This window comes from Rhinolophus ferrumequinum, chromosome 2 (genome assembly GCF_004115265.2).
Source record: "Rhinolophus ferrumequinum isolate MPI-CBG mRhiFer1 chromosome 2, mRhiFer1_v1.p, whole genome shotgun sequence".
Lineage (NCBI taxonomy): Eukaryota > Metazoa > Chordata > Mammalia > Chiroptera > Rhinolophidae > Rhinolophus > Rhinolophus ferrumequinum.
Window position 1 is genome coordinate 73304210 of NC_046285.1, and position 26785 is coordinate 73330994.

Sequence of the window (26785 nt, forward strand, 5' to 3'; positions counted from 1 at the left end):
TACTGAGATACTAGATTTGGATTTCAGTTATATGTTCATATCTGGTATTTGCAAGCACTTAATCCTTCTACTTTTTTTAGATGTAGGCAACACTAGCTTACATTTAATGTCTTTTAACACTTTGCACCCTGGATAATATATAAGCTGCCGGAAGCACTGGTATGAACTGTCAGCTCTGTCCAGTGCTTCTGGAAATAGAGAGATATAAATCTTCAACCGAATGATAAAAGAGAATGGGAATATTTTACCACACAATGAAAACATAGTTGTGAATATTGCTTTAAAACTTTAAAAGCAGTAAAAATAAAAAATATATAATAAAAAGCATGTGAAGCAGGGAGTTGTTAAAAGAATCAATGATGTATGTTTTTTAAAAACTTAGCAAGAGAAAAAAGCCATTCTATCACCAAAGCAAGTTTATACCTGTAGTGTCTGACCTTCCATAATTTTATTTAGTCCTATAACTACAGGTAACTGCAAGTATAGAACTAATATTAATGATATTAGCTAATATTTATGAGTGCTTGCTCTGTTTCAGGCACCACACTACGGATTTCATCTATACTGAGACTTTTCTTCACTACCTACCATTATGGAAAAACTGAATTATGGAACAGTTAAGTGACTAGCTCAAAGTCACACAGCTTCTTTATGGAATAATATAATAAAGTTAATATTGTTAATATTGTTTTGCAAGATATGCTGTTCTCAGATTTGCATTATTTTTCTCACAATCTTAAATCCCATGCTCTATTTTCATAAATGAATAATTTAAAGTTAAACTCTTGTACTTCTGGCTGCACATAGTTCAGAGTCTCCCATTCTCAGTATCTCTGTGCATTGAATAGGTGCTCTGATTGTGGGGAAATAATGCAAGAGTTGATACACAATAATTATAAGTTATTAATTCAAGCCACCATTTACTAAGCATCCACTATGTGCCATATACTGCTTTAATCTCTTCATATTTAAATTTAACCTACAGAGTTGGTATTCTGTAATACACTGTGAAATTATTCATGAAACATAGGAAAACAAAATTATTTATTAATCAATATTAGGGATTTATTATTTGATACAATGTATATTATAAAAATCTTACTTTAAAAAATATTTTATAAATGAAATGAGAAAAAAAATCCTAAAGATTCTTCTGAAGGAAGATGTGAAGATACTTTTCACATAGACAGAAAGAAGAAATGAAAAGGTAACTAACTGGGAAGTATGAAGACTACTATGCTGATGTTTCGTCGTTTTGTTTTGTTTTGTTTTAACCTCGGATATGGAAGATAGAGTTCATCATACCATTCAGTTCAAGGAAAATTCTTATCATTTCCCAGTCCTTGGAAGGAGCACCCTTGTTTTATTTTCAGTCCCAGAGTCCACTCTCAATCTCTCCCATTCCCTATTGGCACCTATTCTAGTGCATTAAATACATTCCTCTTTGTAAGGGATGTTCAGTGTACAATATTGATTTTTTCAAATTATTATCCTGATTTTATTAGGTGTAAATACAGACAGACAGAGATGATATGACTCTGAAGAGCAGAGAGACTAAGAAACTGGACCCAGATCACACAACTCTTCCATGATGCGTAGAATTCAGACAACGGTAAGTGCTACATTCCCAACTCTGCAGACTGCAGAAAACCTGTAGACAACAGGAAGATTTATAAATATACTCCTAAAGTCCAAATAGAGGGACAAAGTTTTTGAACTGGATTACTAATCAACATTCTGGATGAAAACTTGAGAAGCTTATGACTATTTTATAAGGCCACTGACTGGAGATAAGGAGGGCAGGGAGGAAGTGTTCCTTAAATTTAATTTTTGGGAATGAAATTTATCATCTACCACACAAAAGTGATGAATATTGTGAGGGTGATGAATCTGATAATGACTGAGAGATGCCATCAGCCTGACAATCTAAACAATTTTTTTAACCTGACACAGCCCTATTCAAGACATCAGCTGTCATTTGAAATGAATTCTGTTTCTAACTTGTCTCCATAAAGAATGCAACTAATTGAAAGGTAGTTATAATGAAAGTCTTTAAGCTCTTTCATCTCCAGTTTGAGGGTAATCTCTTTGCATTTCCTAGAAAGAATCTTATATTCTTTTTATCAAATAAAACTTCGGCATCACCGAGGAGAACACTGAAATCAAGAACAAAAGAATCCATTGTGTGAAGACCATCACCTCTAATGGGTTTCTCAATTTTTTTTTCTAAGTTTAGCATTATCTTAAAATGTGTAACTCATAAAAATCTGATATATGAAAATGTATCTAAGTTCAAAGTTTTATTAAGAATATCTTTATTTAACCCAGCTTGGAGGTTGTACCTCTACCTTCTTCTTGCTGCCCAACTTCTGCTTATTTGGAATTAAAACAGGATCTCTGACTCTACTATGCACACATAATCACACAGAAAAATCTGCAGTGTTCAGTTCAGTCCTCTGCATTCCCCCCATTTAATGAGACTAAAAAGGGGCCATTGAAAAAAAACCAGACCCTAACTATTCCCAGCAACTGAAAATGAAGAATTCTTGTATTAAAGACTAAAATAATTAAAATGGTGTTTATCTGAGGTTTTTCTGTGCAGACATCAGTGATTTCATTTGTTTACATGTGAATGCAGATGTTAATAAAACTTATGTGCAAAAGCATGAAGAAGAAGTAAGCAAAATATGCAAACATTAAACTTTCAATCATTTAATTATTTCACTCCTCTGGGAAAGCCAATTTCAACAAATACAACAAGGGAAGGACATGATTATGAATGGAGATTTGAGCTGAGCATATTTCACAAGGTTATTAAAAATGGAAATTCAAGAAAGATTTTGTGAAGTATACCGAATTATAGCTAAAAACTTACAAGGTAGTTGAAATGCAAATTACATAGCAAATACAGAAAAAAAATTAGGGTAATATAAATTATTTTGGTATCTAGCCCCTGGCTGTTAAAAATTATCCACATAGAAAGAGTTTAGTCTACATTATCATTATTAATATTTAGTAATGCCTACTAAAGTCTGCTTTGAAACAAATGAGAGAATCACCAATTAAAGGCTATCAAAGGATAGTACATTCTTATAATAGATAACACTGGCCAAGATTAAAAGCTAAATACACTATAACAATTTGAATTTTACTCCAACAAGAAAACCCATCTGGGTAAAATCCTTATATCTTTGTATGTTCTGTTATAATAATAGCTAACATTTAATTAATACTTGCCAGATATTTTACATATATTGACTTATTTCTAAAAGGAGAAAAGCAAAATGGAGATAGACTAGAGAGGGGGTGAATAAAGGAGAATAGATGAGGCTACGCTATTGCCATAACATAATACCACAGATGGGTGTCTTAGTCAACAGAATTTTATTTTCTCACAGTTCTGGAGGCTAGGAAGTTCGAGATCTAGGTCCAGCAGACTTTGGTTTCTGGCGAGAGCTCTCTTCCTGGCCTCAGGTAGTCACCTTCTCACTTCCTCCTCATATGGTGGAGAGAGAGAACAAGTTCTCTCTGTCTCTTCTTGTATGGCACTAATCCCATCACGAGGGCAGCACCCTCAAGAGCTCATTTGACCTAATTATCACTAAAGCTCCATCTCCAAATACTATCACATTGGGATTTAGGGCTTCGACATGTAGATTTGTGGGGACACAATGCAGTCCATAGCAAAGAGAAAAAGATGATCCAAATTCAGAACCCTGGTGACCAGATGTAAGAAGAATGAGGCAGCAGTTAAAGCTGCAAGTTATGCTGTCAGGAAGTCAAGAGGAAGACAGAAAAATAAGTGATTACCAGTGTCAGAGGCCATCAAGAAAGGTATGGAAAAGACTCCACTTGATGCTGATAATTAGGAGGCCACCAGTATCTTTTAGTAGGTCTGAAGTCCAATTACACATATATAAAACTATATGTTATAATGTGTCATTAAGGCAACATAAAATTACAGAGAGAAAGAGAGAGAGAGAGAGAATGAGAGAGAGAGAGAGAGAGAGAGAGAGAGAGAGAGAGAGAGAGATACAGAGAGAGAGACAGAGAGACAGAGAGAGAGACAGAGAAGGAGAGAAGGCCTTGGCTAGGGTAACCAAAGAAGGGTTAACTGGCCAACTGACATTTAATATGGAACACAGTAAGCAGAGTTTTGACAGGCGAAGACTTGGGGGTGAGAGTTTATGTAAAAAGTGAAGTAAGGTGTGGAAGTGGAAAGGGCATGGCTTACTTGGAGAATTAAGAGTAGCCAGGCTTGTTGGAACATATCATAGAAATGTAGGAGAGGAGTGGTAAATTTGCACTTATAGGCTAGTAACATAAGTAAGGTAGTTTTCTTTTATCAATAGCTATTATGAAAATACATTGTTTTAACCCTCAGCTCTATTTACTAAAATAGAATATGAGAATTTCATTTGACAGTACCTTTATGATTTTTCTTAGTCTATATTTATATTTATCAGAAATTATTTTAAAACATTTGATCAGGAGTGAAATTAGCCAGGTTTTCCTGAAAACTACTTTTCCCCTTTTCAGAGTAAAAGCTACTTGATCTTTTTAGCTCTCAGATGTCTTATCTCTAAGGTAGGAGACTGGGCAAGATTATTCCTTGAATTTCTCTCAGATATGATCCTATAATATAGAAAACAATATTTTTACAAAAGCTTCAAAGTATTATATTTTTCAATAAAAACACTTAAGTTCCACACTCGTTTTTCTTAAAATTCTATAAAATTCTCACACTCTGTTTTTATGCTTGGACTTTCTAAAGTCTAAGTTCTCTAAACACTTTTAAAACAATTACTACACATAATCCAATGGAGTCTTAAAAAATGCAGGTTAGCAGATGATTTTTAAAGAATTAGTAGTTATGAAAATTCCGTAAAATTACTACACTTTAGAGATGTAGTAACTTTAAAGTCACTTTGTCCAATGTCTACATTTTACACATGAGGAAACCAAGATGTACAGAGATTAAGTGATTTAAGAACTTAAGCTGAAGGCCAGGTATCAACTTAGATCCCACTGTGCTACTGTCCCTACTCCACATGCATAAGATTTAATGGTGGACTAATAAGAACATAAACATCTCTGTCTTTCCAGTGATTGCTAAATCTAGTTTCCACTTTAAGCTTTTGGTTTCCAAACAAAGTGAAATTTAAAAGTACGTGAATTGCGAGGCAACTAATAGAGACCACCAACAGCAAAGCAAATCTGGCAAGAATTCCACTTTTGTCCACCTCCCATGCTGTGTCTGTGCCCTGTCACCAACGGGGTGTAGCAGGTTTCACTTGCTGTGATCCTTCTCACACGTGGGACATCTCCTCAGACTGGCTTTCCTAATGCTGACTTTCAGGAGAGATGACAGCAGGCCAGGAACTGTCACATTTCTTGCCACTGCAGCCAGCTACTATGGACTCTTTCTCTTACACCACTTTGTGTGATTATCATTATAGCAGAGGCTGACTAATAACTGCTGGCCGTATGGCACCACAAATGCACTGCTCTTAGAGAGGGAACCTGTTTTTGAAATGAAATGATCTGTAACTCTGTAAGTGTTTTGGGGTGCAGAGAGTTTACTTTCCTGTGGCTGTGATTAAAAAAAAGTGTAAAAAGCACTGGAGGCTCTAATTCAAAAAGTGACTTGCGTAGATCTAGGGCTGATGGGCAGAATGGGGCAAAGGAAGGAAAAGAAGGGAGGGAGGAAGGAAGACACGGAGGGAATTAATTTCAAGTACTCCAAAATAGTGGACTTGTAAAATTCCGTAACTTCGTCTTCTCTTCTCTGACTCTACCATGGGTCACGATGAATTTCTGTCTACTACAATTTTCAGCCTCCTACCATGTAAAAAATCCCAAAGGGAAAGTGATCTAATTTAATTTTCCTGTTTTTAAAAATATCTGAGCCTTCCTACAATATATCTCAAAATGCAGACCAATGTGAAACTCAGTTTTCTAAGTAAACACTTTCCTTCAACACAAATAAGCAAACAAAATGTTCTTGTCCTTAGTCTCAGGTTATTAATCTTTAAATACGAAGTGCTTAAATTGTTCTTGAGCTCATTTTTAACAAGACTGCTATAATTGTGTCAACTGAGATTCTTAAGACCATTCTTTGAAACCAAGCCTTCAGCGCATGCATATGAGAAAGTCATCAAAATTGCCACGAAGGTCAAGTGCCTTCTGTAGAATGACATCCAAGGAGTTAAATGCTTTATTTCTCATAAGCTTAATATATATATATATATATATATATATATATATATATATATATATATATATAAAGTTTTTAATTTGTACACACTGTTGAAATTCTGCACAAGGACAAGCTCACCAAATAAAGCTGGAAATAAATTACCATATTATCAATTTATTTGTACAATAGGAATTGAGCTTTAAGGAATAGAAATAGAAAAGATAAACCATAATATACTAACTCCATTTTGACCTGATATCATTAAAACAAAAATTGGAAAATTCAAGGGCAATGGTGATGAGGAATAAGGACAGAGCTTAATGATTTTACTAAGAAATAGCTAATAACTACTAGGGTTTAGAAAATTAATTTAACCAATAAGTTTAATTTTGTTGGCTACTAGTGTATTTATTCTGCCTTATCACAAAGACGAAATATCATAGATTTATATAAATCACTACTTTGCAAAATATTTTGTATATCGGACACAAAAATTCACCTGGTCCACCTTTACTGATAAATACCGCAATCGCATGTAACGATAATCCTGCTGCTCCTAAATATTTGCAACTGAGAGAAGTGGTAATGGGAATTTAAGGTTATTACCAGCTGAAGACCTTATAGGTTGGGGATGGGGACGGGAAAGGGATTCCTATTGCTAAAACCAAATCCTGCAAACAGAAAAGGGTATTTTAATTACATAACTATGCATGTCCTACCTACCACTTGTGCCTGCTGCAGATACAGTCAGTATGATACTGAGTTCCCTGGATGTTAGGGTATGACTTCCATCTATTTCCCTCGACTTTGGTTAATTTTTTTCTTTTTCTTTTTCTTTTTTTTTTTTTTTTTACCCTCTCAGAACCTCCACTTTCTGTTATCAAAATCAGACCTCTGACTAGGACATTTTTAGCTATTTCCCTTGGCCTGCTCTCATTTCCTGTAAGACATGTTTAGAAAAAGAAAGACGGAGCACATGTTATAAAACTAGGTGAAATCAGCTGATTTCTATTCCAAGTTTCATAATTACAGAAAAGTTATAAAATACCAATAGTTTTAAGTAGATGAACTGCTTAACAAGACCTAAAATAAATTAGCCAGCAATTAAATTATTCTGCATAAGGTGCTATTCTTTTAATATAATAACTTTTTTTAAGGGACCTGGTGATGTAATTTGTGTTTCCCGATGCCATCTGAGGATCATCATTCAAGAACAACAAGAAAACCTTTTATGTAAATTACTTCAGCTAAAACAAAAAAGAACATTTGTAAAACATACCGGAAGCATAGTATTTTCAAATTTTACTCCTTTGGTTTTTTTCTTCTGTATAAAGCACATACTCATTTTAAGAAATGTATAGAATTCAGAGACACACAAAGAAGACTTAAAACAATAATGCTAATGCACAAAAATATCCAAGAACATGTTGATGTACATACAATAAAGACATACAAACCTCATATTTAATGTATGTAGTTTTAACCATTCTTGAGCAACTCTCAACTGCTTGGCATATAACCCACTATAATTTTTGCTTTTATAATCGTGAGTCCAGTTCTGAATCTGGTATGAGATGAGTGAACATTGTAACTACTGATTGTAACAGGCCAGCATCCTCCCTTCATTGTGGCTCTGTGCTGTTCTTGCTGTGTATAAGCAACAGCTAGCACATTTATACTTTACCACATATGGCAGAGTGATATGCTATGGAAACATTCACCCATTTGGGGATTCAAATTTTGCTTGTGGATGTTAATTCCTATATTTCCTTCCCCGTCTTTTTGTCTTAGCTTTCTAATATCAAAAAATCTTTTTATATTCTAAGAAATAGAATTGTACTATCAAACTGGTAGCTTCTGTAGATATTTTTACAAAAACCTTCCCTTCCTGCCTCTACATGGGCAGGTTGATTTTCAATGAAAACGGCTTCAAGCTGGTTCTAATATTTACTCACTTAGGCAGGTGCGTTCATCAGCATGGAGTCTGTATCCTGTATCACATTCACAGTGGAAGGTGCCCAGAGTGTTAATACAGCGCTGCTGGCAGCCTCCATTCACCACCACACATTCATCCACATCTAGAGGAGGAAGACAGATGGCCAGGATTACAAGCCGTTCATTCCAATGTCAGCTTCGGAAAAGTGGCACAATATTTCTTTGATTCACGGTATGTGTTATACTGTACAAAGGCACGGACTCTGTTGTCACAAATCTGTGCTTGTTTGATCCATTTTGCTCCATTGTGTAAACAAGGAAATGTAGGTAGAACCTTTATTGAGCTTTTTAAAGTCAAGCAACGATGAACTTAAGGATTGCCTCACAATTTTCTACTTTCACATACTGGTTAATTAGACAGATCTGAGACACAGATATTTCCATGGGACAGGAAAATTGAAGGGAAGAATTACAGTGAACTGCTCTATCTGAAGCCAGCACACACTAGTAGAGGAACACCTATTATTATTTTGACACTGCTGAGAAAAGCTAGTAATAGAGTTAAGCCCTTGAATCTCCTTCTCATGTGCTATGGTGGACATCAGGACAGAGATAGATAAATTAAAATATAATCATGGTTTGGAGTTCTTAAAAATACATCAGTACATTTTCTTCATTGATTCAGCTTCTCCCTTTTCAGTCAGACTTCTGCTTTCTAAAATACTTAACGTGTTTATGTGAGAGGGTACCTTAATTTTAGAAAAAAGACATTTAAAAAGAGGTCAAGACTCCTGGTCACCTGTGAGGTCAGACCGTTATGTTTGCAAATTCATCCTAGGAAAAGTGCCACATCCCTCATTGCTGAATATCACTAAGGTCACCTTCGAAGTACTTCACCTGGGGAGCTATGTACTGAAGCCACCACCCTTCAAAGCAATTTTGGAACTCTTTTTCTGGAATGGCCATTAGAACGGTTGTTGTATTACACTTGATGTCCTGAATGTCATCAAAATGCCTTCCTTTCAATATTTCCTTTATCTTTGGGTAAAGAAAGAAGTCATTGTGGTCCAGATCAGGTGAGTAGGGAGGGTGTTCCAATACAGTTATTTGTTTACTGGCTAAAAGCTCCCTCACAGACAATGCCCTGTGAGCTGGTGCACTGTCGTGATGTAAGACCATGAATTATTGGCGAAAAGTTCCGTTCATCTAACTTTTTCACGCAGCCTTTTCAGCACTTCCAAATAGTAACCTTGGTTAACTGTTTGTCCAGTTGGTTCAAATTCCTAATGAATATTCCCTCTGATAACAAAAAAGGTTAGCAACATCATTGCATCCAGTTTGCGAACTTAATTGGCAGACCTCGTGTGTCTTACGATCAACCAAGGTCATAACAAATGAATATAATATCAATCTTCTTTTAAGAAAGGCAAACCAATTTATTTCTCAGAATCTGTAATTCCTTGTACCCTCTATAATCAATACTTATGTATCTGAAATTACTAAAACAAGAATATTCACAAACGTTGGGATAGCTTTTCAGATAAACAGTGGATTAAGAGTTTCTAAATTTTCTTGTTAGGAAAATATTTTTATTCAAAATTTATGTCTTTTGGCACATGTCGAAGTAAAAATCAGGCAGAGAAGTTGACATTGGCATGGGAAAGCATGTTTCATGCACAGAATGTCCCTGAATTCCCATGCCCCAATTCCAGACATTATGGCAAAGAATGTTGAGTGTGAATATTTTTCACTAAAATATGTTATAATAGACAATTAGTTTTACATTGAGTGAGATTAATTCCACAGAGCAAAATTCTTACTTGAGAAGATATACACATTGAGGAGGAATACTATTGCAATGCCTCATTACAGGACGTTTTCATGCTAAAATCATCTGATCTGTAATGAATGTTTTGTACTGTAATAAAACTAGAGGAGTTAAACTGAAGAAAGCAAAAACAAAAACATGTTCTTTTACGTGGCAGTGTTATTTTTATGAAAATGAAAATATATACATATGAAAAATATATCGTCACAAAATAAGTTCCACATTTTAAAATTACTAGTCCACTATTTTGTATATCAAACTGGATGTACACAGTTTATCCAATCTAATATTTTCTTTCTAAAATTATATATCCAGGAGTAATTTCAGATATTTTTAACGGAATCTTATTTTAGAGATAAGAACTACTGCTTTTCCAAGTATTAGAATTTTTATTAAATTTTGAGTCTGTGATAAACATAACTCTAAGTCTTTTTCATATAAACTAATGTCACATCAGAATTCTCTGTTTGTTACTTGCACTTTATGCAGGGTTTTAATATTTACGCTAACTAAATTTTTATCTTCCTAACTTTAGAGTATTATTCCACAGAGATGATATATACTTTTGAAACTTAATTCTGTCAACCCCTGAATTACATATCCTTTCCAGGTTTTACACATTTTAAACATACAAATAAAATTCCCAAGAATACTATGTTTTAGATAATAAAACATCAAAAATTGCCACCATCAAAAATTATTGTAAGTTTGCGAACTCGTTGCAACAATGTTGTTAACCTTTTTTGTTATCAGAAGGATTACTCATTAGGAATTTGTACCAACTGGACAAACAGTTAACCAAATTTACTATTTGGAAGTGCTGGAAAAGCTGTGTGAAAAAGTTAGACGACCTGAACTTTTCGCCAACAAGTCATGGCTCTTGCATCATGATAATGCACCAGCTCACAGGGCATTGTCTGTGAGGGAGTTTTTAGCCCGTAAACAAATAACTATATTGGGACACCCTCCCTACTCACCTGATCTGGCCCCCAATGACTTCTTTCTTTACCCAAAGGTAAAGGAAATATTGAAAGGAAGACATTTTGATGACATTCAGGACATCGAGTGTAAGACGAAGACAGCTCTGATGGCCATTCCAGAAAAAGAGTTCCAAAATTGCTTTGAAGGGTGGCATCAGTGCATAACTTCCCAAGGGGAGTACTTTGAAGGAGACCTTAGTAATATTGAGCAATGAGGTATGTAGCATTTTTTCTAGGATGAGTTCACAAACATAATTGTATGACCTCATATATCACATTTGTGTGTTTAAGTACATTAAAATGTCTTAAAGGATGTGTACAGATATAAATGATTAGTTCTGAGGAGTGAATAAAGATATATAGACTGGTAAAGTGCAGGAAATGTATGTGGGGTGTCGGACAAGAGATTTTATTATCTATGTTATAATTTTTTACAAGTAATTGTTATTCAGGTATTACTTGTGTAATTAAAAAGTAACTTTATAGAAAGAATATATTATGACAATTTTCCTTTGTCCCTACTTCTCAAGCTTCAATAATTTTCTGACAAAAGAAACCAATTTAATGTAAAAAAGAAAAATCATAAGAGTGGACACTGACTTCAAGAATGAGTTATCTTTCAATATGTTTTACTTTAGTCATGTTTTTAATTGGCCCCGGAACTATAATTAAAGTACTATGTTGGAAACACACACATAAAAATTATAGTGAACCAAACCTCCTCTTGTACTTTGTGTCAGATAATGTCAGAAAAAATATCTAAGTGCTGAATCTCACTAGCCTGTCACCTTGCATTTCGGAGACTCAGTTTTCTCATCTACATAATGACGACCATATGTGCTATGATGATTTATTTTTTTCCTTTCCTATTCCTGCATAATATTTTGGAATAGACTACTAATGCCAGAGATTACATGTAGAATTTTTTTCAAAGGTAATTTTATTTCATTACATAGTGGAACTAACAATAGAAGACCATAAAGTAAGAGTGCATGACAGAAACAGCAGCGGCATGGGAATTCAAGGGAGAGAAAATCCATTTGGGCTAGAGTGATGAGGGAATGTTTGAGGTAAAAACAGAACTGAGCACGTGGACAGGAAGGAGTGAGTGCACCCAAAGGTGCAGAGGTGTGAATGTGCAGTGTCTGAGATTTAGTAGTTAGACCTGTCAGGATGGAAAATAAGGTTGGCGAAGGAAGTGAAGTTGAAAAACAAACCTAAAATCTCATTTTAATTAATTTGAATAGCAAAGCGTTCCTCTTCCTGATTTAAAAATACAAAGGGCAGGTTGAGACTCAATAGGCTATGTTCATTCATTCACACAGTAGCTAAGCAAACTTATGAACAGTTAAAAAAAAAATGCAGTCATTTGTAAAATAGTACCAAATACAAAGTGACTGGTTTGACTTCCTTTTTCTTTTTGGCCCTTTCAGAATTCAGTGAATTTATTTATTGTTTGGGCACTGCATAGCCCATCGTCCTCATACCGGGCAGCACATGAGAATCATGGTGAGCATGTAAGATACCCGTGCCTTAGGTCTTTAAAGAGTCTGATTTAATTGGTCCAGGGTAAGGTCTGAGAATCCAACACTTTAAAAGCACCCTAAGTGATTTTGATGTGTAGCCAGAGTTGAGAACCCCTGACTTAGTTAATGTGTGAACCACCCAGGGATCTTGTTAAAATGCACATGCTGATTCAGTAGATCTGGGACTGGAGGCTGAGATTCTGCATTTCTAATAAAGCCGAGGTAATTTTGATGCTGATGGCCTGTGGACCATACTCTGAGCAGAGTGTAGATAAGCCTCTGTTCAACCATTAGTGTCACATGGATCACACATGTCATAATTTGAGCCAAATGAATAAACCAATACTCTGACCAAAATATTATATATAAACTGGGGGTGTCCAAAACATGTATACAAGTGGACACTTTGGACAACGTTGCTCAAGCAGTAATTTGCCGTAATCAGAATTGTCTGGGCGCTGATGGTGCCACAGAGACTTTCTGTTTTGATCGGAAAATACAGTGAATGCTTCTGGTGATTGCTAGCCAATGGAAAGGCAGGGATCTTCAATATGGGAAGCAGCACGTCGAACCTTGGTAATAGTGTGTGACAAGTTTCAATTTGTTTGGTGCAGTCGGTTGTGAGTTACAGTTGAGAGAGGTATGTTTTCAAGTGTGCCATAAAATCCTACTCCATCATGACAACATTGTGTCACACATCGCTTCTGGTACAGCAATTTCTGTCAAATGAAAACATTATGGTGTGTCCTCATCCACCTTATTCACCAGATCTGGCACCGTGTGACTCCTGGCTCTTCCCCAAAGTCAAAATGATTCAGGACATCGAGGCAGTAGCAACAGCACAACTAAAGATACTCATGATAGAGGACTTCCAGAACTGCCTCAGAAAGTGGCAAGAATGATGGGTAAGTGTGTTCAAAGTGAGGGGGAGTATTTTGAGGGGGATTAATGGCAATGTTACTGTAATAATTTTTTACTTTAATAATTTTTAGTAATGGCAATTTTACTTTAGTAATTTTTTTAAATTTAAACATTCACTGTATTGTTTGATCACACCTCATTAATAAATATATATTAATTATTTACTAAAACCTCCAAAAATAAACCACCAATATTTTCCAAAATATTCATTCAACAATAGTTAATAATTTTAAGACAATTTTAGCATTATCTGTTATTAGAAATGACTTGTTTCTATAAAATATGAAGGATATGCCGGTTCTTTTCTGATAGACTACCTCTGATATAGGCTAAAACCAAGTTAAATTGTCATTATATCAGACACTCATGCTGAAGCTGTCACAAGTGATTTTCCTTCCCATCAAGATTCTGCCCAACAGAGTTAAAAACCAGAAATGTCAATATTACATTAAAATGTTATTATCAAGTATACTTCATGGGAAGAAACTATTTCTCCCTAAATTCTGAGTTATATCTTCATGTTTGATGCTTACAGAAAGCCCTGCCCTTAAAATTAGAGCTCCAGGACACTGCTGGGGATAGATAAAGTGATTAGAATTTTTCCAGCATTTCACTATGATATGGACCAAGGATTTCATGACTTTTATGCTATAAAAGAATGTCAAAGAAAATCAACCATATCTGCTATTTTTCTTTTTTAATGTCCTTTCTATAAATATTTCTGCTGTATTTATCCCCAAAACTATTTCCCCAGATGGTCACAGAATATAATAGCTTAAAGGAATTTACTTTATTATCAAATACATTTTGCACATAAAAGCTCCCTGAGACAACAATGATCCACTTTTGCTTCTAAACAACAAAAATTGTTTCATATTATTTTTCTTAGACTGTGCAACCAGAGTAAGATAAATTATTCTTCCATTTGCCTTTTAACATACTGTTTTCAGAAATCTATTGATTGAAAATAAGTGTTCCTGGATTGCTTTATTGTTGGAGATTACATTGTAGAAGTGTAAGGTTTGAAGGAAATATTGAAGAATGTGGTGAAGATTCCACTAGATTTTCCATGTGGTTTTATTTTTCACTCTGTTCTACCATACTACTTTCACTCTGATATGCTATAGTACATCAAAACTGCTGGCTTTTTGGTTATAATTCTGTAGTGCCTGATTGAATGAACTAAGGTTGAAAGATCCTGTTGTATTAAGCATTTTCTGGCATAGAGCCGATATTCCGTAAGTGTTCTATGACTGAATAAATATATGGGTGGTTTGAGAGTCTTCTCAAACCACAGCATTCAGTCTTCTTTTTTGCCCATATTTATCAATGGGGTTTCTTAGAATTGGACCTCCTCTTTACCCTTGCAGTAAATTCTTAATGTTTGTTTTTGGCCATTTACAAATAGCTTTAAAAATCCAGGGCACAAAATAATTTCTAAGTTTGCTAACGAACATATTTGAACTGTGTCTGTAGTGAATATTCAGTGGTTGCCTGCTTGGGATTTACTCATCTTTCTTCTTCACACATATGAAATAACTCCAAAGTTTTTCTTTAGGGAATTTCATCTCTTTCATTTTAGAGAAGTCATGTAGTTTATCTGGGATTGATGAATACCAGTCCTCTCCCAAATCCAAGGTGGACTCTACTGGGTATACTCTCATCTCAGTGAATTGGACCAGGTAATTTCCTCATTAGCAATAAGCTTTCTCAGGAATTAATGAATTCATTCAGATGTGATCCAGTGAGCATGAAGCTCAACAAAAAGGTCGGGATTCCTGGGACGTAGATGCCCTCTAGCTCTGGAAATTGTAATATGTGCATGTGAGACATTTTGCAGAAGCCATCTTACACCATGAGTGAAGCTACACTAAAGATAAAGCCAAAACACGGGACAGAACTGAGGACTCACAGAGAACAGGAGTTGGAGCCCTGATTGAACGGTGCCTGAAGTCCTACCTCCTTTGGACTTCTCAGTCAAGTGAATAAATAACCCTCTTTTATTGTTTACGCATTCTGGGTTGTATAATCCTCTTACTTGTAAGTAAAATCATCGTAACTGATACATGCATGCTGTAAAACCAGTGTGTAAGAGGAAGTCACCAAGTGCAGCTCAAACTCAGCATATGCTTTTCAAAAAGATTTACTATTCTCTAATCAATAAAATGATTTAATCTATATGTCATCAAGGGTCAGAAAAAGTCATTTAGCTCTTCTTATAGCATTTATTAGAGCAATTCAATCCATCAAAATTCTAATGAAATTGGAGATGTGTCACAATTATTGTTCTTTTTTTATTACAAATATTAAGAGTTTATCAAACTGCCTGGGCAAAGTTGTGGTACATCGATAGTGCCAGAGAGGTTGAAGATGTCTTCCTGAATGGCTACTTCACAAGCCCTCTGTGAGTGATCCTTCCTTAGCTTTTCCCCAATGCTTGGCCTCTGATTTCTCCTTCTGTTCCCACCTTGGTAGCTAAAACCTCTAGTAGCTTCATGCTCAGTTAGTAGAAAATAAATGCATGCTTGTGACTTTGAAGATACTATTGTTTCCCTACCTTCTGCCCTTGTAAAAATATATGTATATTTTAATGTTACCAGTTTTCTAGCCTAGATATTCACCCAGAAATAAACTTTTCTCAGCAAAAACCACCAAGTTCACAAAGAGGCAAACAGGACAGTGATGTGTATTTTGAAAAGAATGACAGTATTGGGAAGAAACAAAGCTCAAAAGTCTTGTGCTGAAGATAGCACAGTACAGGCTTTCATAGAAAATGGAATTTGTTTGGTCTACGTGGAATAAGGATTAAAGGGAACATGCTAGAGATGTGGCTGGTCCTGATCCTGGAGAGCCTTTTCTGCTATACTAAGGAACTATATAGCTTGACTTCAGAGACTATGGGCACCAGCAGGGCAAATAATAGATTAGAGGAATGGGAGACTGATGGCAGAAAAGCCAAGTAATAACTATTGCCAAAATCCAGATGAAAGATAATGAGGACTGACCTAAGCTAGTAGCAGTGGCAATAGAGACAAGCGGACAGATGTAAAAAATGTTAAGGAGAGAAAAATCAATATAACTTGGTTATTAACCAGATGTGATGGAGAAGAAAGAGTCAGGTCAACTGCCTTGATCAATTTTATGGATGGTTGTGGCATTCACTGAAATAGCACAGGAGGAGGAACATTTGATATGGGAAAAATAGTTCAGTTTTGGACATAAATGATTTGATGAGCAAGTGAGATGGGCAGTTGGGTATATGTAGTAGACAACTGAGTATGTGGACTAAAATCAGGAGAAAAATATGGGCTGATTTTTCAGTTACCATCTATCTACCTGCACAGGCTTAAAAATTTGGAGTCATCCTTGAGATTTTCCTCTCCTTCACCCATATCTCATCTAATACTGAATTTTACTATTATAAAACTTATCTCCTAAAACTTATCCAATCTGGCCACTTCTCATCTCCATTGACAGCACTCAAATCCAAGCTGCATGGATGGTTACAATAGACTACTGAAGCTCCCTCCACATTCACCATTGGGGCCTCCAATGTATTCATGCTGAACCAGAGCAATGTTTTAACTACAAAAATCTGACCACATCACCCATTGCTTCATTCCTGTCACAGTTTTATACCCTTCAATAACTTCCCATTACTCACAGGATAAAACTGAACAAACACCAACATGATCTGCACATCTCTGTATGGCCTGATTTTTACCTCCTTTTCCAATTTTATCTTGCTATCTGTTTCCTTCTACCATTTTTAGCAATAATGACCTTCTTTAAGTTCCTTGAAGACTCTGTACTCCCTTTTACTTCCACCTTCCTTCCGTGACTTACTGAGTACGATTCTTGTAGGTATCCACCCAAGCACCACTACCTCAGGGAGGTCTGCATTTCTCCTTCAATCTAGGTCAAATCTATGTGTTGTACTTTTGTAGGGCTATCTTCCTTTCCTCTGGAGCACTTAACTCATCTACAATAGTTTATTTGTATGTGTGATTATTTGTTTGATGTCGGCATCCCCCTTTAATGACTAAGTCCCTGCATGTGTTTGTTCAGAATTATAATCCCAGAGTTTGGCACACAGAAGATGCTCTATAGATATTAAATAAGTAAATGAATGAAGTACAGAGTATTAGGTATCTCCATATAGATAATAACTCAAGCCACAGGAGTGGATTTCACTAAGCAAAAGCATGTAGATAAAGAAGAGAAAGGAGTGCAAAAAAGACCCCTAAGAATATCCACATTTAAGGCAGACTGAGGTAGCATAGACAAAGCTGACCAAGAAGGTAATACAGAGAAGTAGGAGGAAAACTGAGAGAGTCTGGCATCATGGAAGCTGAGGGAGGGGGAATTTCAAGGAGGAAAAGGTGGTCAACACAGGAAAAAGATGTCAAGTAGCAACTGGAGCATGCCCATTGGATTTAGCAACAATAATTCACTGATGATACTGATGAAGAAGAGAATGCTAGTGAATACAAGCCACCTAACAATTATTGAACATTTGCTATGTGTCATGCACTGCTCTAAACTCTTTACATAGATAGTTATTAACATAGTCAATACTAAAGAAAGCCCCATGTAATAGATACCGTTATTACCCCCACGTACGGGGGTAATAATGTGAGGGACAGAAAGCTGTTTCAGTGGAGTAGCTGAAATCGATCCTAGGTTGCAGTGCGTTGGATTGAAGAAGTGGGAGACAAAAAAGGGAAACAGAGACTTAAGGTATGTAGTAAGTATAATTGTTAAGAAGAGGAGGTTGTAATTGGACAGGGGGGTGTGGTAGAGGGAGAGGGTTTTTAAGGTGGACGAGTCTTTCAATAGTTTAAAGTCTGACGGGAAGGGTTTGATTCAAAAATGTAAGAGAGAGAGGGAATTCTCAAATTATTGAGAATCTTAAATTACATTAGTTCATCCCAAGAGAAGTTATACTTTGGGAGAAGCCATCCGCGATGGGCCCTGAGCGTCCCTACACATTTTTGTTGGGTACGCCAAGAATGCAGAAGGCTCTGCTCACTCTTCATCCAAGACATTTTTCAAAGCTGTATTTGTACAGAGAGATGAGCTAACATCTCCCCCGAGAAAAAGAGCAGGCTTGTTTCCGCTACCTAAAAAAGTGGTGGGTTCCTCAAGTTCAATGTTTCCCTGGTATAATGTGACCAATTGAATCTGCAGGCATCCATAATGAGCCCTTTGTGTTACTGCTGTGGGATTTAGGGGGCATGGAGAATTGACACAAACAAATGAAGCTCTGGCTACTGCTTTTGCTGTGAGTAATGAAATCCTTTGTTTTTGACCCAGGAGTCTCATATCTCCTGTCAGCATCCAAGAAACAGGAAAAGGTTAACTTGCTAGCATGAAAAATAGGATAAACCCAGACTCTGCTCAGTTCTGGAGACTATACAGAATAGAAATTACACATATAATTGCTTGTTACTCTGGATTAGAAAGACCATGTCCGCTGCAGAGTAGAAGGATCTTAGAAGCCACAGAGGATGTTCCTGTCTCCTCTCTGTTTCACCTATGCTTATTAGTTGCTTGAAGCCTTGAGATTATTAGTAAAGCATGATCCTGGGTAGGTCTCTTATATGCCTGAGTCCGCTTTGTCAGTCTGATCCTTTGTGTTATCTCAGAAGGGAAGAAGGAAATGATGTCATGCTAGTGTGCTGTCCTATGATTTTAAAGAACAGTAAAGGTACAAATACCCAATCTAGGAAACCAACAAGTTGACTCTACTGTTAACTTCTTGAGGACAGGACAGTATGTGTTTTGCTTATCACTGTGTTTCCAACACATATGTCAGTGTCTGGCATATAGTATATGCACAATACTATTTGGTGAACAATTGGGGGAAAAAAGAATAAATAAGTAATGGATAGCTAAATTTGCAAAGAAAGAGAACTCAGCAAAAGAGACTGAGAAGGAGCAAGAGAAGGTGGAAAGGAGCAGGACAATGTAGAATTCTGGTACTCAAGGAAGAGAGTCTTTTTAAAGGAGAGCGAATAACACTATCAATGCTGCTGAAAATCAAATAAAATGGAGACTGAAAATAATATGGTAGATTTGGAAAGTATAAGGTCTTTATGTTAAAGTGCAGAATGTGGATAGCAAGTTAGCCTTTGGGGATGTCTATTTCTTTACTTTTTTTTTTTTTTTTTTTTATTTCCAAGCCCAGAACAACCTATTGAAAACAGAGCTGCCAAATTCATTCTTTCATGGGTCTATTATATTGCTGCCTCATCTATAACATGACCCAATACCATGCCTGAGGACCACAGAGTGACAAAGTTCTTATATACTATGATACAATATTGTCATCACAGTCTCTCCGTGTGAGGAAACAGAAGCCAGTGAAAATAAAGCAGAGCTTACTACATAATCACAGTTACTACATAATCTTAATACACAGAGATTACTAAAAACATCAGTTTGACATGTATTTAATGATACGGAAAATTATTTTTGTATTGCATAATATTAGGCACCAATGGTACAGGAAGGTGGGCAATTCAATAAAATTAAGCCTGAGCAAAAATTCATATAGTTGGTTTTGCTTAACTAATTTTTTTTTCTACATACAGTTCAACTCAGTCCAAATACATTGATTCTTTTCCAGTTGTTAAGGAAGGACCAAAACCTCTATGGGCTGAGAGCTAAAAATGTTATTTCCAGGGTATGGCACTCACCCTGGTTGTTGGGTTAGAGAAACAGAAACCTTGAACCAAACCCACAGTTCACTCCCTGAGAGAATAAATGATATGATCTTCTGAGAAAATTTAAGCAGAACAGTGGCTGCTTCTGCTTCTGCCCTTTCCCTCTGAGCCTAACATAACTCTAGCATTTAAGTAGTGCTTAGTAAGTGTTTCCTAAATAAACAGTGAATGGTGACACACCTAGACCACAGGAGATGGGAAGACCAACACAAGGCTTGGAAATTGAAGGCAGATAATGAATAATGGTTGTCTGAATGACTGATTGAGATAACTAAGTTCATCTCGAAATTATGCAAGGACACTTCTAAAGACCATTGAATATCTAACTCTAAGGCTCCCATGAATGGAGGTTGTGGGGAGGGGGCACCTGGAACTCCGGATACTCTACAGGTCATCACGTGAAAAGTACGTGTTTTCCCAGGTGTTCAGATACAGGACAGAATATATACTGGAGTTCTATTACATAGATATATGGAGGAGAAAGGGAGGGAGGGAGGGAGGGAGGAAGGGAGAGAGGGAGAGAGAGAGAGGGAGAGAGAGAGAGAGAGAGAGAGAGAGAGAGAGAGAGAGAGAGAGAGAGAGAGAGAGAGAGAGAGAGATAAAGGAACCTCCAAGCCCAAAACTTCTGTCTCTAATTGATTATATGAGTCAATAGGAAAAATCTGAGAAAGTCAATGTGAGGCTAGTATTTTCATCTCAGGTGGCTTGCTTTGATTAGTCTTATCACCACATATCAGATTCAGGAAAGAATAAAATCTTTATGGAATTTAAAGATGAGAGAGGAAGAGACAGCCAGCCAGAAGCCAGCAGAGAAACTAGGCCTATGGCTGATATGGTGCCTTGGGTGGCTTTTTGTCACGGGCAGCTGGGAGAGCAGGATGAAGATCCAGAAGCTGGGAATTAAGACTTAGAAAAGAAGCTTAAAAAACAACCTCTCTCCTTTCCAATACCTCTGATTAACCCTACCTCCTTTTAGTCCAGCTCTTCTCCACATCCCACTTGAAATGATCAAATTGGCTAAAACTAACCGGCTCTTTTAAAACATCCAGAAACCTCACCCTTTATACCACGCATGGCCGTTTGATAGAAACTGTAATAATTTGAATGGGTATTATGACTTTGCAGGGCTCTAGTCATGATTTTACCTGCACAAATCTTTTTTTGTCTTCTCTTTTTCCTGATTACAGAGTTCCTCTCTTGCAGGCTGGGATAGAGGACGTAAGGACTATTACTACCCCTATACTCTATACTTACCACCAGACTACAGGGTCGGCTCAGGACCCTGACAGAGACAACCTGAGAACACCCAGTCACTCTGCTTATGGAGGGCACGTGACCCAAGGAAGAAGAAACAGAATCTTAGCATGAACTTTGCTCAAGCAGCTAGGAAAGAAGCACTCTTTTCTATAGGATACTTGAAGTTGCTCTTTATTTATGTTACAAAAACTTGACTTTGCCTTATATTTTTGTGAATATAGTTAAATTGTATGTCACTTCTAATGCCACCTTTATTTCTGTTTCAGTAAAACATTTATTAACATGCTAGGAATAATTGATTTATTCAATTGTAGAACTTGAAAGGACTATAAAAGATAAAGCAGTCCAAACTCCTACACACTGCAGGAATCCCTTCAATATTTTTAACAAATGGCTGTTCAGACTCTGATTAAACACTTGCAACTGTGGAGAGCTTACTGCTTCATTCCTTTCATGTCTTCTTCCTATTACACTACTACTTCTTTGTCTCCTCCCCCACCCTTTTACATAAATGCATTGCAAAGCATTTGAAAGAAACAAACACCAATAACTACATATTTTTTTCAATCTGAGAAAGTTATTTTAAAACAAAAAAAATATCATAAACAAAATAGTGCAAATAAACAATGCAACATTTTGCTAATTCATTTATTTAGGAAAATTGGTACCTTTTTTAATTTGTACGTTACTACTTTAGAGAATAAACATTTCTTGTTTAAGTTATACTTATTTTTTTGGCAAACTATCTGTTTATGCATTTTGTCCATTATTAAATTACATTCTCCCATTCTTTCTCTGTACCTTTCCTTGTCTGATGTTTACTCAAACAGGTACCATTTATCATAAAATATCACACTAAAAACAAAATACCTTTTTCCACAGTTTTTTTTTTTTCTCTTTGCCAATAGCTTTTAACCAAACTTCCAGGATCAATTTAATTTAAAGTGCACCTCTCGACTATCCAGGATTTAAGCATTTGATTAGAAATCCATTAAAATAAGTGTATTCCCTTTTAATGTAGTCACTTAACCTGTAGTTAAATGTGACTTCTATTATTATAAAATAGCTCACGTATAATCTGATGTTATATTGCTTAAAATTATCTTAGAAACATTAGCACTTGTAAATTAAGTATAAATGTGCTGAATTCAAACCCTGAAGTTACTATTTACAAAAATTAATGCACTGATTATATTTAAAAGCGCCAACTGGAACAAAACAATATTCCCATTCTCATTTCTTTTGGAAAGCACAAATTTGAAACTAGGAGAATCTAATTTAGGGATCCTTCCTCCTTAAAATTTAAGAGTCATCTAAAAAGTTTCCCCCCGCCCCCCCCCCGGAAAATGTATTACCTATGGAATTACATATTGATGATTTTATATATTGTATATCTAGAAAAGCAAATGAATAAAATTAAACATAAAAATAAAAGAGTTATGTGACCCATCTCTCCTTCACTTCTAGATCAAAGCATTAAACTGTTTTGTTTTTTTGCAAGTGTCAACGCCTGAAGACCTAGACTATTTCCCAGTATGACTCCAAACTTTCTTTGTTTATTACCCCATTTCTCTTGAGTACTTGCCTCTCCTTTCACTGTGGCTCCACACCCTTATCGAGCAATTCCTTATTCCCTCAAGACTTCCCTTCCTCTCTCCACGCATCCAGGACATCATGCTGTCCCACTGGTCCCAGAATCCTTTTCCCCTGATCTCATCCCATATCTACTGTGGTGGTTTTTAATGACACCCACCATCCATCAAGGACAACTTATCCATTCGGCTCAGTACCTAGGACTCACAATACTTTCAGAGACCCATACAAATGTTTTAATATCTTAACCTTTTAGGTTGAAGAAAATATTTTAATATATAATATTAATACATTCATCTGTACATCATTACAGACATAAAATACACGTTTTATTTTATTTTATTTTTTTAATGGAAAAAGAGGCCTAGTAAGACAAACATGCCTAGGGCCCATCGAAATCATAATGTGGCCTTGCCATCCACTGATTCTGCTTTACCTCTAACGATACCAGCCAAGGATAGTATTACTGAAGAAACTCTCACAACGCTTTCAGCTTATAATAGTTCCCTACTGAGTTCTCCAGTGACTATTCTAAGCTTTTTATATGACACACACACAATTACACATGCATGTACACAACACACACACACACACACACACACACACACACTCAGAAGCAGCTCCATGGGCAGGATACCAGTACAATGGTAAAGAGCCCTGTGCTTAGGGTTTAATGCTGTCTGTTCACTGTCTTGAAATATTGAATACTTTTATGTCGGCGTTTGTGTTTGATACGTGAAGTCAGGTGGGACAATGAAGCATGAACCAGGGACTTGGAGACTCAGCTCTCCCATCTTTCCCTCTCCTACTACCTTACCTTCCCCTTTGGCGTGGTTCTTCCAGGCTGCCCAGCAACCCCCTCCCTGCCTGTACTCAGCGATCACTGCTACTAAAATATTTGCTGCCCCCACCTCTCTGTGGGGGCCTGAGCACAGATTGGGAGAGGGTCAGGGTTTGGCGAACAGTATCTGTGGCGTTTTGGCAGGTTGTAGCAGCAGCTGGCCCCGCTCCAGGCTGGCAGTATCCCAGGGCATGTCTGGAGGGTGACTTTACAGGGGTGAGCCTTCCACTCAGCCCCGATCCAGGACCAAGTGAGTCTGAGCACAGAGAGCCCTTGGGGTTTGCCCATCCGTCGTGCACAGGCCTGTGAGCTAGTAGGAAGGAGAGAGACACTTTCCTGCTCCCGGCCAGGGCACCATGTGGGTGCTCAGGCACACATGAGCTGGATTGTCAGGTGGGTCTACCTGACACCTGTGAATATTTGCACTTCCCCAAGTATCTCCGTGCCCCAGGAGCACAATGCAAATAGATGGGATGAAAGAGAAAGACAATTAAAGAAAACTGAAAGTTTCAGATATCAGTACCTGGCACAGCACTTCCCCCCACACCCCCCCCCCTGTGTTCTGAACAAAAGCCACACATTTTCATTTGGCACTGGGCCCGGGATATTATGTAGATGCCCCTACAAACACTTCTCAGGTTTCCAGAGATGCTCCCGTTTCATCCCATTGTGAACCTTGAGTTAGCTGATGAAAACTTTCCTTTTTCTATCACAAAACGCCTCCTTTTTTCACTCTCTTCCTCTTGTTTCTGTGGGTTCTAAGTCAATTCCTCTACATCATGCCCTGAATCCAATTCCATTTCCAGCCTCTAGGCTTTGTAACATTAGTTATTCCTTTCAGCTTAACTCTTCCTCTCTCCCTTGCCATTGGTGAATTTTCCCTGTGTCTTCTATTTTCCACCCTCTCTCCCCACCATTGTGCTGCTCCCTCAACTTCAAACACCAGTGATCCAACAGTTACGGTCTCTCTTCATTCTCATCCCTTCCTCTGACAGTTTAGCTGTCTCACTTATCATATTGCTAAAACTGTCTGGTCAGAGGTTTCCTAAGATTGCCTAATAGCCAAAGAAAATTGCGTGTCACAGTCCTAGTACTTTGGGCCTTTCTATAGATGTCAATAATATTGACAGCCTCCACTCTCTGATCTCTCTCTCCTACCTTGGATTCACTGTCCTGACACTTTAATGATTCTCTCTCACTTCCCTGACTACTTTTCACAGTCCTGGGCATTTTCTATTTTCCATCCTATCACGTACCAAATGGAAGTTTCACAGAATGCCCAGCAGAGATCTTAACATATCTGAAGTTGGAACATTCCATTCCCTGGACCCATAAGTAGTGCATGCTTTTGAGGGTGGATACTGGGGTTCCCCATTGGGATTAACATTGCCTGTTTTTTTGTGTTTTTTTTTTTTCCTAAAAGATTTCCTTGTACTGTTTTATTTAAGAAGAAGTCCTTCAGGAATCTCACACTCAGTGAGGTAACTCAAATGCAGACACTTTAGACTGAGAAGTGAAATATTCAGTTTAGTATATAAATTGATACATTGGCAAAGGGTACTTTCATCAAATCAGTCATTCCTTCTGTCGGAGAATTTTATAACCTGATGCCTGAAAGTTATTGGTTATTTGCTGAAAGTTATTATTATATTAATAATTTCCAAAATTCTCAGTCTTCCTGATGCCTTCAGGATGGTGAACTCCTGATATCCGACTTGAGGTCCCTCTTCTCTCTCGCTGTGGCCTTCCTTTCTAGACTTACATCTCATTACTTTGCTTTATGTACTTGAGGCCCTAACCAAACTGTGTCACTCAGTATTGCAGAGGCTTTCTGCTAACTCCATGTTTTGGCTCATTCTAATCCCTGTACCAGGAGTGATCTCTCCATTTCCCAGAGGCTGAAATTCTACCATCCTTCAGGTCCCAGCTGAAATTCCTCATCTTCATAAAGATTTCCTTTATTCCTCCAAGTGGACATGATTTAGTTCTCAGAAAAACTCCTATACCATTTTTTCTGTCCTTCTCGCTAACGAACATTATACCTTGCCTTATAATTATTTGTAAATATTTTTTATTTTCTTCCATTAAAATGTAAGTTCATTAAGGATATAAAACATGAAAAAATATTTTTTGCAGTTATCACTTTCATTAATCAATGATAAAGCAAATTAGCATTGTTTAATTCCTGCGAAGTCAATGAAAAATCTATTACCAGTCCCATTTAACATACGTGTGGAAAGTGAAGCGGAGATAAATTTAAAAATTTGGCCAAGGTTTGACAGCACCTAAATGACGAAACCAGGATTCAAATGCGGAGTTTCTCATGCTAAATCTAGTGTTCTTTCTCTTTGATAATATACTCCCTGCAATCCTTACTATGTGATTTAAGGTAAATGACCCCGGGCACTTAGCATAATATCTTAGGCATAGTAGATAGCCGAGAGAGATTTATTCATTAAATAAATGATAATATACATATATATAAACAAAAGTGTTCACACTAAAACAATATCTCACTTACCATTAAAGAGATCTAATAAAACAATTCACTTATCAAGAGACGTATCTTCGATCCAAACGAGTGGTGCCAAGAATACAGTTGACCAATGTCAAAAATATTCTAACAAATGTCACAAAATGGACTTAGATTTATGTCATTCATTTTAGACAGTGGATCCAATTTAAGAAAACAAAGCAAACAAACAAACAAAAAAACCTCTGTTAGCACCTGACGTGAGTGACAGTGTAAGGAAAACACATTTCCAGGTTTATCATTTAACAGTTTCTGACTATAGGCAAACAAGACATAGATGAGGTTCTCTGTGAGAATTGAACAAGGAAGATAAATCCGTAGGGCCTGAAGTGCTTTCCTAAAGAAAACATGCATTCTGGCTCCTATGCTCTTTCTTTCACTTGTGTTATGAACGTGATTTTGTGGATTCACAAAGGCAGCACAAATCAAAGAGATGGAAAAGTA

General features: G+C 36.7%; 1 protein-coding gene across 1 annotated transcript in view; it reads right to left on the minus strand.

The window, feature by feature from the left end:
• Positions 1–26785, minus strand: part of LOC117036907 (EGF-like and EMI domain-containing protein 1) — a 567893-nt gene that overhangs the window by 145096 nt on the left and 396012 nt on the right. The window contains exon 6 of the mRNA XM_033132361.1: positions 8155–8277. Coding sequence (XP_032988252.1) covers positions 8155–8277 — 123 coding nt within the window. The remainder of the gene's footprint in view (positions 1–8154; positions 8278–26785) is intronic.